The sequence below is a fragment of the Colletotrichum costaricense genome (genome assembly GCF_030867565.1).
Source record: "Colletotrichum costaricense strain IMI 309622 chromosome Unknown Scaffold_15.1, whole genome shotgun sequence".
NCBI lineage: Eukaryota > Fungi > Ascomycota > Sordariomycetes > Glomerellales > Glomerellaceae > Colletotrichum > Colletotrichum costaricense.
In genome coordinates this window covers 933,236-948,588 of record NW_026848244.1, presented here as the reverse complement: position 1 = coordinate 948,588, position 15,353 = coordinate 933,236, and the positions used below count along the sequence as shown (strand labels likewise).

Sequence of the window (15,353 nt, the reverse complement as noted above, 5' to 3'; positions counted from 1 at the left end):
CAAACACTTTGGGAGCGATGTTGTTTCTCATGCCAGCCCGCGACGAATGATAGGAATGAGGGTTTCATACTAACACATGGTACGATTTTCTGGTGGAAGACAGTAACACCCTACTTCTTCATTATTTCTCTCAACGCGTCAACCTCGGCCTCCCTTCTCGCGAGCTGCAGCTTCAGTCTGTCACGCTCCTCCTCGACAACTTTGAGAGCAGATTCTAGCTCCGTTATGCGGTCACGGCCTTTTTGACGATATCTTCGAGCTGCGACAGTATTGCGCTGTCTTTTGATAGCATTAGCGTTATCTTCATCGATCGAGTCGAGGTCAGTGGTTGGAGATCCGTTGGCTTTGCGTTTGGTGCCAGATGCGGAGTGACCGCGGCGCTGAGTTGCGGGGGCTGAGGGCTGTGAAGGCAGAGGATCGGAAGTGGTCCTCCTCGAATAAAAGGTCGAGGAGAAGATGGACTCGGGATTATCCAAGGTGATTGGAATGCTTTCCGGTGGGCTTCTATGAGTGGCTGTTTGAGATGGTTGGCAGTCTGAGATGGATATCAGTAAGAAGATGGCTAGGTGAATCAACACCACTTGAACGTACCATGCGGTCCTGGTGATTGGGAAGGCTCGATGCTACCAAGCATACCCAGAAAGACATCTTCCCGACCTGTATGCAACGCCCCCAGCGCAGCGATGCTGTCGTCCTGACTACTTGCTCGAGGCAACTCATCGGCTTCAAGTTGCGGATCGAGAGGGATTTGGTAGTCTGGAAGTTGAGATCCATCCCCTGAGTCTGTCGTGATGCCCTGCCACCCAAACATAGGGCCCATTGCCTGATGAGAATCCCACCAGGTAAGCTCCCCAAGGTGGTTCCGGCTCCTTTGGCTGCTGTTCTCGGTAGAATACTGGTCGAGTCCAGCTGCACGTAGGAAATGGGGATGATTGTAGTGTTGCCATGGAGTCAGATTATTGGGCCTCTCTTTGAATGAGAGGCAGAAGTGCTTTGACAAAAGATTGGTTTGACTTACGTCTCGAGACAATCCAGGGAATTCAAGTCTCTCTGTACTATACGATGTTGTCAAGCGACGGCACGTGGAAACGAGTGACGGAGAGATTCAAATCAGAAAGGGAGCTGGTTGGGTGGGGAATCGGTGAGCTAGATTAGGAAGTGTGGATGAGTCGAGATGGCTCATAATGACGGCTCCTACGAGCGGCTCTCAGATTGGTCCGTGTAGTTTGGTGTAGCTTCAGAGATCAAGGCAGGGGACAACATCCCAGTAATTATACGAAGCCCGTAAACACCAAAACCAATTTTCGCAAACAGTGAACGCGCATTGCGGTAAAACACAGATGGCCTTACGGATATCTGCGTGATTGTAGAATTAACATTACGTATGTCTTGTTGAGTTTGGTAGTAAAAGTAGACAATGAAATACGGATACTTGGTTGAAGACAGATGCGCGCAACCTTTAGCTGGCTTCGTTGCTGCACCATGCATCCCGCAACCCCGTGCCTAGAGCCGAGATTCTATTGCCCTCATGGAAACCCCTCTGGAGACCAGTCATACCAGCCCATGTCAACCTCATCAATAACACCCCACTGCTCAACGAACTGCTTCTTCTTGTCCTCCAGACCTTCAGTGCAAAGAATCTCAAACACAGTTCTCCAGGCGCTGTTGACCGCACCGATGATCCAAGCGTGGCCCGAACTCAGCGCCTCGCCCGCGAAGTGCATGTGGCCATCAGCAGAAGGCCTCATCAACCACGGCAGCGTGCTGCTGAACTGCCCCGGGCCGAAGATGGCAAAGGCGCCGTTGGAATAAGCCGATCCGTACCAGTCGTAGGCGTGGTATCCCTCAAATTGCGACAGGAGAAACTCGTGAGACACGCCGTTGAGCTCTGCCAGGTTCCTCAGAGTCAAGTCGACCATGACGTCGATGCTCTCTGGCTGGTAAGGTGCCTGTTGTTTCTCATTGTGCGGATTCATGTAGGAGCCTAGTCTGGAGGCATCCTGGCCCCAGACGTAGCTGGCGATCATGGTTCCCGGGGCACCCGGGACATCGACGCCGTAAGAGGGGTAGACACAGCGGCGGATAGGAAGATCGGTGAAGGATTGACCGCCCTTGAAAGGACCGGTGGCGAGGTTTTCCCACCTGGAATGAGCGAGTTAGTTAAACCCCCAAGTTTGATGCTATGGCCGGAAAACAGCTTACCAGCGAGTCTTGAACTTGAATCCAATCTTTGTCGACGCATCGTAGCTTCATTACGAAGTTAGCTTGGGTTTGGAAGAAACCCGGCTGAAGTAGAAGGTAAGTGGACTTACTTGAGAGAGCGGATGGCATGGTTTTCGAAATAGTTGAGCTCTAGCTCGGTCATGTTGATAGCCTGGAGGGCGCCCAACGGAACAGTTGAGATGACATGAGCGTAGTCGTACTCCTTGGTGCCGTTGACGACAATCTTCAAGGAGCCATTGGCATTCTTCTTAATGTCGGAAACCCTGTTGTGCAGAACGGGCTTGTTCTTCACAATGAGGTTCATGCCCTTGGTCAACATGTCCATACCGCCGTTGATCAGCGACCAGTTGTCAATATCTGCACTGTCAAAAATCCACTGCTCTAGGACGGCTTGAGACATGGAGTACATATCGTAGTGACCTGTGGCATCGTTGATGGTCTCCATCCAGTCGATCTCGGTGTTGGTAAAGCCTTGGTCCAAGAGGAACTCCCGGACCGTCATGGAATCATACTTCATGAGGAGGTTGAAACCTGTGTCAAAATTGGCTGAGAGCGCTGTCGTCATGCTGCTGACTTGAGTCTTCCACACATTGTACGCAGACTGCGTGTTAAAGGTCGAGTTGAATACCGGAACGTCGTACCTAGCAGGGGAGGCAGAGTTCGGGTCTTGGAGAAGAGAGGTGATGCCATTGAATCGTCTGAACGTGTTGTCCGTTCTGAAGATGTAGTGTTTCTTAATAACCTGGTCGCGTTCAGCTACCCTCGCATTGATGTAGGGGATAAGGCTCCATGAGTCGTTTCCAATGATGCGGCTCATGTAAGGCATCGGAGGGAAGCGCATGGCGCCGACGTCCTGCAGTAATCATGTTAGCTAGGGAATGGTGCGCTGTATAGCGACAACAACTCACGTAGTAATCATAGTAGGCAGGATCTACGGGTGTGGACTTGTCCCAAGCCTCTTGATCAAAATGGTAGGTGTAGATTCTCCCGCCAATGCGTCCAGAGACCTCATGAATGTCGTAGTCAATTCCGAGGGAGTCAAGTAGAATGGCAGCGTAGAGTCCGGCAGCTCCACCGCCAATGATGCCGACCTTTAGGGGAACATCCTTCGGCGTCGGTACTCTACTATGGTTGCTATAGTTTGACTCATCCACGACCTTGCGGAAGAAAGCTGCGCGCGGATTCTTGGCAGCAAGCTCGCCGTCGTTGCAGATGTTCCTTTCTTCGAGCTGGACTGGCTTGGATTCCGGGGCGGGTAAGGCGAATGACTGTGCCAACAAAAGGGCGGTAACGAGCGTACGTGTGCTGAAGAGCGACATTGTTCGGGCGGTAAAGACTGTATGATAGCCGGCACGGCTGATAGACGTGGATCTGGCCTCTGCCTTGCTTAGGGTCCACAAGTGACAACGTCGTTGATGGCGGCATCAACGTCTCCATTTATAGCGATGGTCGTTAACCGGCATCTTGGCTGCATTGTTTACACTTCACAACATGAACCTGCATTTCGACCATGTCTACAGAATGCCAACTTCGCTGCCCAGGGGCTTGGGCCATACAGGGCTTGCATATCTTGAACCCAGGTCTTACTGAGTTCCAGCCCACATTCCTCGCTTCTTCTCCTAAATCTCGACACGTGGTTTGGACCCCTCTGCTCTGGAATGCGGCCCAGGCCCAAGACGGTCTCCGCAAACACGCAATTCTTCCGAGCTGCTGGAGGTGCACGGCATGGGCTTCATTTCCTAGCATACCTCTGAGCAGTTGAGCTGAGAGGGCTGAGCATCACATATCTTTCGCAGCCACGTCAAATCCCTTCCCTTCAGTGGGAGAGTCAGAAAGGGTATAGGGGCGCAGGTTTGATCCGGGTAGGTGGAATATGAAGCATGGAGCAGGAATAACCTTCGAAGTCAGTTTGGATATGTATTAGTTTTTGGTGGGAAAACAAGCCCCTTGTTTCTCAGACAACGGAACCGCCTGACGTTGAACCCCATGCAATTTTGAAAGGCAGCTCAGAGAGTGAAAACATGTTTCCATCGGCGACAAAGTCCCCTTCTTAGTCTTCAGTAGAAATCTTGTTCTTTGAGTTAGGGATAGGAAATCAGAACACTGCTTTTGCGCCAGGTGGCTTTGTAATCATTTTCGGATATAATGGCTCAGTAAAAAGACTGGTGGGATACTGCCGCTGTATGGATTGTGCACGGGTTGTGTAGGTACCCAGACTTCGTTCAGGGTAGCTTGCTGTTCTCTGATGTGTAATATGGACTCGTTACGAATGCAGATCGTTTCTGCTAGAAGCTCTCAATTGTATTTTGCACATGTGTCCAAAAAGACTACCAGCATTGTTCCGGTGTGGGATCGGTGAAGCGACTTGTTCAAACTTCAATTGCTAGTCAAAATATCCGTGTCCGCCTTTGTCCCGGCCCGTGCGTGCGCCTTTGAAATACCATGCTGCTATTGCCCGATAAACTTAGCGGCAAACCCAAGACATTTAGCTGCCGAGAGGAGGGTACCGTGCCGAGTCTAAATGGATCGCCTCATCACTCGGCAGCCGGAACCTTCTTTATTAGTGTTGCACACAAAGCCACCACTGTTCTTCGGAAGCAAAATGAGTCCGGAAGCACTTTGTTACCGAGAAGACGCGGTGGGGGCGCCGGGACATAGAGGGGTCAGGTCGGCGCCTTAGCAATGCCCGCTCGCCGGGAGGGGGCCGTTGCACCAGACGGCAGAGATGCTGATTGATAATACTGAGTGCGAAACCGTGGTGGATCTTGCGTGATGCATACACAATCGTGCGAGATCTCCAGTTATTGCGCGATAGCTCGGTGGAGGCGGGGTGAAGCTTGGAGACAGCTGTCCACCAGCAAAGCATATAAGCAGGTTGCGCCCAACCTCCAAGTATAGAGGTGAAATTGAAGTCACTCGCAGCTGAGAAGATAACAACCCGTAAAACAACTCTCAACTCTCCAATTCTTCAACTCCAAACTCCAACACAGTCTTCAACCAAGTCCAAGAGTCTCAACATGTCTGTCGTTAAGAAGGTCGCTGTTGTCGGAGTAAGTTCACCTATCATGTCACTTAACGTTCCGACACTAATTCCACTAGGGTTCCGGAAACCTTGGCCCCAGCATCGTCCGTGGCCTCATTGACGCCGGGTTTGAAGTCACAGCAGTCTCGAGAAAGGAGTCCAGCGCAACATTCCCCTCCGAGGCCACTGTTAAGAAGATCGATCTCTCCTCAGTCGAAGCTGTCACAGAAGTTTTCAAGGGCCAGGACGCCGTCGTGTCTGTCGTCGGAAATGCTGGATTCGGAAGTCAAAAGACACTCGCTGACGCTGCTGTTGCCGCTCGAGTTAAGCGTTTCATCCCATCAGAATTCGGAATCAACACTCGCAAGGCCCGCGGCTCTAAGATTGGCGGCATCTTGACTCCCAAGATTGAGTTTGTTGACTATTTGATTGAGCTCTCTGAGAAGAACAGCTCATTCACGTGGACTGGTATCGCCACTGGGCCCTTCTTCGATTGGGTAAGCTAATAATCACCTTCTCCCATCTTTACATGTAGTCAGCGTGCTGATCGAGCATAGGACTTTAGCGGTGGCCTTCTGGGCTTCGATATCAAGAACAAGGCTATCAGAATCTTTGACTCTGGAAACGAGCCTGTTTCGCCATCATCTCTTCCCTTTATTGGAAAGTCCGTTGCTGGCGTGCTCAAGAACACCGAGGCGACAGCCAACAAGTACATTGACGTTGCTTCATTCACGACTACTCAACGCGAATTGCTCAAGGTTGTTGAGGAGCTGACTGGCTCTACTTTCACCGTCAGCAACATCAAGACTGCCGATCTGGAGAAGATTGCGGATGAGAAGCTGTCCAAGGGTGACTTCAGCGCCTTTATCGACTTGTTGCAGCAGTACAGCTTTGCTGATGGCAACGATAATGCCACAAAGGACAATGCGGCGGTTAAGTTGTTGGGTCTGCAGGAGGAAGACCTCAAGTCTGAGACCAAGAAGGCTCTGTCCGCGTGGAAGTAGAGATTTATGAATAACGAAAATAAGCGAAAATAAGCAGATGCTAATACAATGGAGGTTATCGCCTTATCAAATTAACTTGTCTTGCTCGTGCCAGTTACGCCGTCGCGGAAGTTTGATCATCAAGTTTGAGGCATGAATATCTCGATGGCAGGAATAACAAGAGGCCATATGTCGAGCGCCGCGTCGCCGTAGGAACTAATCTTTAACATCCGGTCTAGGGAACATCATAGTACTTAGTAGGCACAAAAGAACTTAGAAAAGCCTGAGACGCTGAGGAAAGTTCAACTGACATAGATAAGCAAAGTCTGAGACCGCCCATACGTCCCACATGCCACTCCCTATGTCCTTTCGTCTGATGGCAATGCAGCCGAAGCCGCAGATAAACTCAATCAAGTTGAGCTATGCCTTCGCCACCCCAATCGTTCGCTGACCAAACGGCGCTTCCTTTTCGGGAAGTGCTCATTCCAGGCTCCGTCTAAACTTTGTTTTGTGCACAGATTCATGATTCCTCAACTTTGTCTTGCGTCCACAAGAGATATGCTGGCGTGCATCATCGAGTTCGCTTGCTCCACAAATTCTTCAACGTCATGCTTGCGATGGTGCTTTAGTTCCTCGGTATCCCACTTGCACTGATGAGCTCGTAAACTCGCCCAGTCCTATATCATCACCGACAACATCTTATGATCATGCCTATAGAGATTCGAACTGCGCTCGAGAGCGACCTCAAGCGATGCGCAGAGGTCGGGCACGTAGCTTTTGGCAAAAGCCCATTCACTAAAATTATGTTTCCCGGTCACGTCCCGAAAGATGGGTTCTTAGGGCTTCGTACCACCGACTTGATCATGCAGCTTCGAGACGACCCGACCGTTCGAATGTTCGTGGCAGTAGACACGGAGCGAAGAGGTGAAAGCGCAATCGTTGGGTTTGCCAAATGGCATGTCTACGAACATGGCATGCCTTTGAGCACAGGGAAACTGCATTCTTGGGGCAAAAGTTGCAATGAGGAGGCTTGCAGCTTGGTGTTTGGAGGCGTGGGCTTAATGAGAGACCGTCTAATGGCCTACAAGCCGTGCGTTTGTGAGTCGTCTTTCCATATCGTCAAGTCTGAAAAGGACTAGCTTCCCTAATGCTAAGTGATGGCAGACCTTCATATCTTAGTGACAGAACCCCTGTATCAACACCGCGGCGTGGGGCAACATCTCCTGGCCTTCGGGATCCAGGAATCACTCCGATTAGAAGTTCCGATATATCTTGAGGCAACAGAGGCTGGCCACTCTCTTTACCAAAAAGTCGGCTTTGATGATATCGAAGTACACCGCGCTGACTTGTCCAAATTTGGGGAGCATCGTCCTCATATGATCTGGGGAATGATCCGAGAACCATACTCCTGGTTTCCATGAATCACTTGCACATTTGAAAGTCCACTCAATCTGCTTTAAGAAGGAAGTAATGGAGAGTGTGTGGAATGAAATGAAATCTATTGCAAACAACCATCTATATTAAAACGCCATGCTATGCTACCATTTTCCTATCCCGCCATGCAATGCTCCATGATCAACAACGGCGAATCCGAATGTTACTGTTCGCTTAAGAAGTGTAACCGGCAGCACGGTCAGCGGCAGTAGCCTGCGCCATCTTTTCTGTTCCCACAGAAACAGTGGGGATCCAGCCTTGAGGGTTCACATCGGTGCCAGTGGTAGCGATGCTGTCACCGGTAGAGTTGACACCGATGGTGATGTAGCCAACGAGACCGTCCTCAACGGTGTCTCCAAGAAGAGAGACGCTGATGAAGGGGCTATAGCCGTCCTCGCTAGCGCTAGACAGGACAGAGTCCTCGGCATTGGTGGTGCGGTTCAAGGTCTCGAGGTGGGCGGAGTAGGGGCTAACGGCGTAGACCTGGGAAAGGAGGTCTTCCTCGAAGAAGAGCTGTCCGACGTGCTGAAGTGCGCTCTGGCTGAAACCAACACCGTCGGAGGCGTTGGCTTGAACAGCCACGTGGATGTGGGTAGAGCGAGAAGTGTAGTAGCCGGGAAACTTGGTAAGAAACTCGATCATACCAGCCTCATCGGAGACCTGGATGCCGCGGAGGAAAGTCTCATCGTCGGTAGTGCCATCAGATCGCTTGCTCCAGCCATCAAGCAACTCAGAGGTGTCGGGGTCAATGCCAGTGAAGGAAGCATATGAGCCTGTCGCATTGCAGGCCCAGATAGAGGCCGAGGCACCCTCGAGCGGCTCGCAGGTCTCGACATCAATGATTCCGATGTCAAGATAGAAATCAATGCCGGACTGAGTTTCGCGGAGGTCGTGACGGACCAACTCGCCGTCCACGCCGTAGGGACCAAAAATAGTTTCGGGGGCCAGGAGACAGGTGTTGTTCTGGATGCTGGTGTATTGAAGGGTGTTGCGCTTAGACATGCCGTGGACGTTTGGAAGAATATCGCCATTCTCGACGCGGCGCTCATAGAGGCGCTGAGAGCGCTTGGCAATGATTTCAGCCTTGCGCTTCTCGATTGCAGCAGCGCACTTGTTGGTTGAACGACCAGCAAGAGCTGCCTCTTTCTTTGCGTTCTCCTTGGTCAGCTTCTCAGGGTGAGCAATGACCTCGGTGGCGGCCAAAGAGAGAGCAGCGAGAGCGAGAGTAGTAAACTTCATCTTGTCGTGTATGATGTGTGTAAGTCAAAGCCAAGACGTGGTTAGAGAGAGAGAGAAGAGAGAGATCTCGATGTAATTGAGCGGAAAAGCTTGGAAAGTAGTCTTAGTGAAGGTCTGGATGAGGTTTTGTTGCTGCTTCTGACGATTCAGAATCTCCTCTATTGCGGTAATAGCAGCTTTGCTTTATATGTGTGTCTTCACTCTGAACTTCATCATGATTTTCTCGTTACCCACAACTTGGCATCCCTTTTCGCATGAGCTCCCATTACGACTACTCTGCGCCTCGACTAGGCCGTCCCGATAGAGTGGATGTAGGTCGGAGAACCAGGATCCATATTCGTAATCCCTTGAATCTGGTTGAACAGGCTCATCTGGTCTACGGGATTTTGCACCCATCGTTCCAGGAATAGAGTGTGGTCGTAGCTTAGCATGAGAAAGCTACGTGAATGATCCGTACATCCCCGGGATTCAAGGGGAAAGAGGGCAAGTTTTCTGCCCGGAACGTGGGTGATGTTGCGCTCGGGAGGTGGGAGAACAGGCCCACAATACCCGCTTCGTCCGACTCAGCCTACCGGGCCGCCTCCCTACCCCTACTGACACCGAGGCTCTGGCCCGGATTGTCCCACCGGAAGTCCTATCACTGACGCGTTTGCGTGTATGTCAAAGTCTCTACGGACCTCGCGAGACCTCCCTGACCGGGTTCTAGAAGGAAATGCCCCTCCCGCATAGAACATTAAAGGAGGCGCGGATGGGACGAACACGACGACTCATGAACCAAACATCCGATAGCTTACGTCGCATTCAACCCAAGGCTGACTTTAGCAATATGGCAGCTTTTACCGTGATTCTAATTGGATATCTTTGTTTCTTGTTATCCGACAGGTCAAGCCATGAAGCAGGAGTCAACCGTGCCGGTAGACATAGATGATTTCAACGCACTGCTTGGTAAAAATCCCATCCAATGCGGCTATTCCGCATTCCGAGCTACTCGGGAAACAGCCAAGCCGCGTGTTTTGGCGGAAGAATGCCTTCGTTGAGAGATGTTCCATGTCCTGATATTGCGTTGACTGACATACATGTATACAACTGATTTGCCTCGTCTCTATGCGGATCCTGCGAATCTCTGAAAGTATTACTCAGTGAGGGGAGGGTGGTAGTTGGTCCATCCTGCTAAGACTCCAAAATATTGTGGCCCTCCGGTCGCTTCGGTCACCCACAATACCCACCTGTCGGGCTTCCCCGAAAATGAGAATCAAGTAGAAGATCACCGATTATTAATATCCCATAGACTTGTTACCGCAATTAACACACGATATTTTTGTCATAATGTGGCCCAACAAAGTCACCTCGAGTACGGACAAGGTGTGCGATGTTCGAGAGTCAGCAACTTTGGAGCTACGATGAGAACTATCGAGAATTATGCGATGAAGACATTCCACCCCCGACTGTGAGTTTGGTTCTCATAGCTTCTTCGAATTATCTAGACGGCTTGCAGATAGTGATATCCCACTCAACATATGTAGATACATCACATGCGAAATAGCTTGGGGATGCCGTGGCAAGGTCACTGTCTCGATTGACACTGACACCAAACCTTTCCATCTCATGAAATGGAGGCGGGACATGAAGTGCCAACTTCAAAAATGGATGGGAGGTAATAATCGCAATTTTATCATGAGTATAGTGGTCCCAGCATGCATGATCTGTCACCCTCTCCCGAACCCCCCACGTACCGTTTCGGTTGGTCGCCTGTTAGGGATTATGAAACTTGTGCGGGCTCACCATCAGCCACATATAGAGCCCTGACATTTGAGTTTGTCGATGCCGTAGCAGCCAAACATATATCACTTGGTCGATAATCGCACGAAAGCAGGGAGTAGACGAGAAATGAACCTGGGCTTTTTGAGTGAAAAACTCCTGAAAGATACATCAGAGAACCTTAACATTTTCGCAGTTGCATTATCATGGCGGGAAGGGCTTTCACTGCTAGCAAACTGGAGCCTAAGGAGCTGAGCGAGACATAGCAACTGAATTATGTAGCAAGAAGTGATTCAGTAATATGAGCCTAGAAGCAGTCGCCTGGAATATCACATCTCGTTTGCGTCAGCTCAACAATTCTCGAGATATCACCTCGGAATGCAGTGCTGATCTAGGCCTCAGAATTTGATCTAAAAACCAGCCCGTCAATGTAGATTGAAGAACACATTAGCTCGTTGGTAATGGTTGACAATGGTATTTCGAAACCAGAAAGCTCTCAGACATCTGCCTGTATAGCTTCAGGCTCCAGGTCTTACGAAATTTGTCTGTTCTGGAAGCTGGATTTAATGCTATTATTTGCGTAAGATGCTACAGGAAAAAGGGAACGCCTCCTGATTCAGTGATCAGCGCAGCAGAGACTTTTGCCAGAGTCTGACTTGTGTCGACAGGCGAAACAATGAATTTTGTTCAATCAAGATCTAGATATCCTCGAGAAACGTCACAAAGGGCTTAGTGCCCCAGAAAATGACTCGAGATGTTCGCGGGTCAAGTCTTGAAGAGTTTCTGTAGCCAATTGAAAGGAACACTGATACTAACTGTGGACTTCAAGCCCCCATATCCGACCAAAGACACCTCGACAGCCGCCGATATTGACCAGAGACAGAGGACTCTGGAAGACTTTGGTCTTGGCGGCTAGCTCATTATCGATATCTCAGTAACGATGACGAATTTGACCCCTAGATAGATGGACATGAGCTCTCGTGATTTTTCGATTTTACTCACAGATCTTGTACCAGGATCACAGAAGAGTCCAGAAGAGCTCATCAGGTGAACATTAGCCCTGTGCAACATTGAATAATCATCGAAAACGGATTCTAAATGGGGCTCCTTTTGCCGATGTTGATTACAACTAACTCCAGTTCAGTTGGGCAACGGCCTCCAACCACTGGAATGCAGGCTTTGATCACGACCTATTCTTGATTTTCTCCGATTTCTTTTCATTGTTTACTCAATTGAAGAATGCAATTGTTTTTTTGGTAAAAGAAATGATTCTTTTAATGGTCGAATTGAGTTATTGAGTAGAGCTCTTGTCCTCGAGCTTTGTCTCGGATACCTGCTTGACAATCGATAGTTTGGAAATTGTGCCTCGACCTCTTATTTTTTTCTTGAACAAACTTATTCAAAAGCATCGTCAACTACATATTTCGGCCGGGATCCGAGTCTACGGGATACGTGATTTGACTTCAACAACGACATATACCAGAAATAATTGCATTCAGGCCTCAACCGATCTCATTCTTTGCAATACAAGTTCACCTCCATCATGTCGTCAAACCACCCCATTGCTCCATCGTCGATGTATTTCGAATCACTCAGAAGGACTTTAACGGCAAACCCCAGCTTGTGGAACGGACTGATACTTGAGTGCGCAATCTGCAGAGAGCCTATGAATCTTGTTGGAGACGGACTACCTTCCTCAGAGGATACTGGTTACGATGGAGTCAGTCGTTTGCATGCAATTCATGGCCATGAAAATTTTGCGAATCTGCACCCACGTTCACCCAAGGACGCCATCGTCCTACCGTGCGCTCACATATTTTGTAAAGGTTGTCTGTTCATAATCTATTACTCAGATTACGTTCTCCAAGACTTCCTGCCAACTAATGCGTACCCAAGGCCCGATCCAGTCTGTCCAGCCTGTCGAACAAAACTGGTCTACCCAGATTGCGACTTTCGCTGTCGTTTTCCTGGCATACCATTCCCACGCTCGAACCAAGCGATGAACCTCTTCCCCCCAACACTTCAAGGTGGTATAACGCAGGGTTCACGTAGATGCAACTCATGTCGGGTTATCGCAGCCTGGTATGACCTGCAGCACCGCGTTGACCGCGTGATGGAAGCCTCCATGCCTTATGATAATTGGATTATTACCGTTATGCCTACTAGTATTGCGGGTCAAGCCTGCTTATGCCGCAGTGAGGTGTACTTGGAACGGACATTTGGAGAACGACTCGCCCAAACCGCGCGCCATTTACGCATCGATACTGGGTTGTGGCCTTGGTCAGGACCGCAGGCTTCTGATCAACTCAAATTTGTTCTGAGATGGCGGACGTGAGATTGAAGGATAGGTAGATGTCGACACAGCAGAAGGATAGTACTTCCATGTTCTCGCGATCCTCAAACAAAATCATGAGCTTGTTTCAATTCTCACCAAGGTGATTTTCCACAGACAGACGAGTTCGATTTCAAAGTCATGCAATCACACTCTTTTCTGTGACTCTTGAAGAAAAGCTGGCGCCGTTGAATGTTGGGTCTATTCTAGAAAGGCGTCATGTTTGTTGTACAGTGTGTGAGAAAATGAGCCTTGGTGTGTTTTCAATGGTGTTCCGATGTTTGCACGACGATGGTCCGACGCAAAGCCAAAGCGCTTTTTGGAGAGTCCGTAACCGCTTGTCAATCGAATAATAGTAATCAGTGGACTGGATGCCTCACCGAGAACTGCACAAGGTTCATGTTGAGAAACACTGCATCGCATATCGAAGCCTCATGCGCCAGTGGACCAAAGAGGGCAACATTGCCCAACTAGGTCCCACCGGTGGCCGTTTTCAAGCTTTGCGGCTTGCGCAACCGGGGATCGGAGGGATCGCCTTGAAGGGAGACATGGACGTGTGACTGGCCAGTGACGTTTCCGTGTGAGCCTAGCACGCCGATCATAGTGTGGAAGAATCTCACTTTGCGGGGTTCCTCCGTGGGCGGGAGGAGATTCCTCGGGACCCGAGACTAACACGAGTAGACAATCGCAGGTGATCACTTCTCGGCGACCATATTTCCCCGATGATGGTTCACCAGCAGGGTCCTCTGTTTCTCAAGATACCACTCAAAGAACACTATACGAGGAGCTCAGCCACGACCGGCAGTCCCGACAAAGCGGTCTGGAGGGATGCTGGTGACACTGCGCGGCCGTATGTCCGAAAGCTTTGTTTGCTGCAGGATTCGGGTGCGTACAGACGAGTAAGACCTATGTAAGACCCAAGTATTCGTCATGTTGATCGTTCGTATTCCCGGAAGAGCACACTCGTCGTCAGGGTTGGCCGATGCAAGAAAGCAAACGCATGATCACGGAGATACGCCAGAAGACCAACAAATTTTGTGAAAGGCATCAAGAAGTTCAGACGTGTTCAGGATTGGTATAAATCCAGGTGAGCTGTCCTCTCCCATTCTTCCGATTCTCATCTCCTCATCATTCCAACCACTCTCAGCCCTCGGACCGTCCAAACTCCAATTACACCAACAAAAACAGACCTCAACGCTGCACACCCGAACTCTGTTCCTCTTCCAGCTACAGTACATTCAAGACCCCTTGCACCCCCTCAAAAAAACCAAATCCCTCTTCATCCATTCCATCATGCATTTTTCAACCATCATCGCAACCGCAGCGGCCCTGTTCCTCGGAGCCGAGGCCGGTGCCGTGCCCCGTCAAGACCCCCACATCACCGACTTCCGGATCTGGAGCGAACAGGGATGCGGAGCTGCCGGTAACCTCGGCGTCTGGACCATCACAAAGTCGCAAACCGATGTGTGCCAAACAACGTTCAACGCACCGGACAATGTCGTTAAGGCCATTCGCCTCAGCAGCCTTACAGAGGGCTGTGAGAGTAAGACCCTAATACCCTGTTTCTTGAGACAAATGGCTAATACTGGCTGGCCAAGTGATTGCCTACCCTACAGCCGATTGTGGAGAGGGAGGTCGCCAAGTCGGCGTCCAGACTTGCGAGGAGTGGAGCGATATCGCCGACAACTTCTTGAGCTTCAAGGTCACCTGCTCTTAGCCATTCTCATAACTTATTGGGACTCTCGCATTTTCTGGAGTTTGTGATTTCCTCGACGATTTGGGACCGGAGAAAATGGTGCATGAACGCATGGGTTGGAGTTGAACGCAGACACAGCATATGGAACCTTCCTTGGGAGTCACGACTGACAAGGATGTACGCCAGTGACTGGGCTTGGCATAATAATGGTAATTCACTCCTTAGGTACTATTTTCTATAGAGAAATTGGACACGATCAATGATCTATATATAAACTCCCGACGCGATTATCTTGTGAGGAATGATAGCCGAACTTTTTTAGGTCTAGCGTACGTATCATTGTAGCCGTCAACGAGCAGCCAAGTGAGACATCTACCATACATTCCCAGTAGAAATAAATAGACATTGACTGGATTTCGTGTCTGATTACAGTAAACCTTCAGAGAAAGCACGTTGTTTGCATAGTGGTGAGCATGCTCTTGATGGTCCCCGAACGTCTTAATTGCCTTAGTGCTCAGGAGTAGGGTATCGGCGATCACACTCGGATCAGGAGTGCCGTTAGGTATTTCAAATCGAAATTCCCAAGAAGAATAGCTCCGTGGTCCCAGAAAGCCCAATTGTCATAGCTTGGACCCTTGAACGTGGAGACGGCTCTTTCGTAGTTTG

At 49.9% G+C, this 15,353-nt stretch overlaps 7 protein-coding genes across 7 annotated transcripts; 4 read left to right on the top strand and 3 right to left on the bottom strand.

Moving 5' to 3' along the window:
- Positions 1–110: 110 nt before the first annotated feature.
- Positions 111–820, bottom strand: CCOS01_12676 (BZIP transcription factor JlbA/IDI-4; the record flags this gene model as incomplete). The annotated part of the gene is made up of 2 exons (XM_060460824.1): positions 111–535; positions 592–820. 2 exons carry the CDS (start codon positions 818–820, stop codon positions 111–113), a joined length of 654 nt encoding a protein of 217 aa, XP_060308872.1.
- Positions 821–1,526: 706 nt separating this feature from the next.
- On the bottom strand, positions 1,527–3,542 carry CCOS01_12675 (L-amino acid oxidase; the record flags this gene model as incomplete). The annotated part of the gene is made up of 4 exons (XM_060460823.1): positions 1,527–2,142; positions 2,203–2,247; positions 2,313–3,076; positions 3,132–3,542. The coding sequence occupies 4 exons, from the start codon at positions 3,540–3,542 to the stop codon at positions 1,527–1,529; spliced, it is 1,836 nt and encodes a 611-aa protein (XP_060308871.1).
- Positions 3,543–4,744: 1,202 nt separating this feature from the next.
- CCOS01_12674 (uncharacterized protein) lies at positions 4,745–4,903 on the top strand (the record flags this gene model as incomplete). Its single annotated transcript, XM_060460822.1, has 1 exon — positions 4,745–4,903. One exon carries the CDS (start codon positions 4,745–4,747, stop codon positions 4,901–4,903), a length of 159 nt encoding a protein of 52 aa, XP_060308870.1.
- Positions 4,904–5,240: 337 nt separating this feature from the next.
- Positions 5,241–6,249, top strand: CCOS01_12673 (NmrA-like family protein; the record flags this gene model as incomplete). Its single annotated transcript, XM_060460821.1, has 3 exons — positions 5,241–5,273; positions 5,323–5,742; positions 5,803–6,249. 3 exons carry the CDS (start codon positions 5,241–5,243, stop codon positions 6,247–6,249), a joined length of 900 nt encoding a protein of 299 aa, XP_060308869.1.
- Positions 6,250–6,935: 686 nt separating this feature from the next.
- CCOS01_12672 (acetyltransferase) lies at positions 6,936–7,649 on the top strand (the record flags this gene model as incomplete). Its single annotated transcript, XM_060460820.1, has 2 exons — positions 6,936–7,326; positions 7,393–7,649. The coding sequence occupies 2 exons, from the start codon at positions 6,936–6,938 to the stop codon at positions 7,647–7,649; spliced, it is 648 nt and encodes a 215-aa protein (XP_060308868.1).
- Positions 7,650–7,836: 187 nt separating this feature from the next.
- CCOS01_12671 (uncharacterized protein) lies at positions 7,837–8,901 on the bottom strand (the record flags this gene model as incomplete). The annotated part of the gene is made up of 1 exon (XM_060460819.1): positions 7,837–8,901. The coding sequence occupies one exon, from the start codon at positions 8,899–8,901 to the stop codon at positions 7,837–7,839; it is 1,065 nt and encodes a 354-aa protein (XP_060308867.1).
- Positions 8,902–14,284: 5,383 nt separating this feature from the next.
- On the top strand, positions 14,285–14,708 carry CCOS01_12670 (uncharacterized protein; the record flags this gene model as incomplete). The annotated part of the gene is made up of 2 exons (XM_060460818.1): positions 14,285–14,534; positions 14,590–14,708. 2 exons carry the CDS (start codon positions 14,285–14,287, stop codon positions 14,706–14,708), a joined length of 369 nt encoding a protein of 122 aa, XP_060308866.1.
- Between the last annotated feature and the right edge of the window lie 645 nt (positions 14,709–15,353).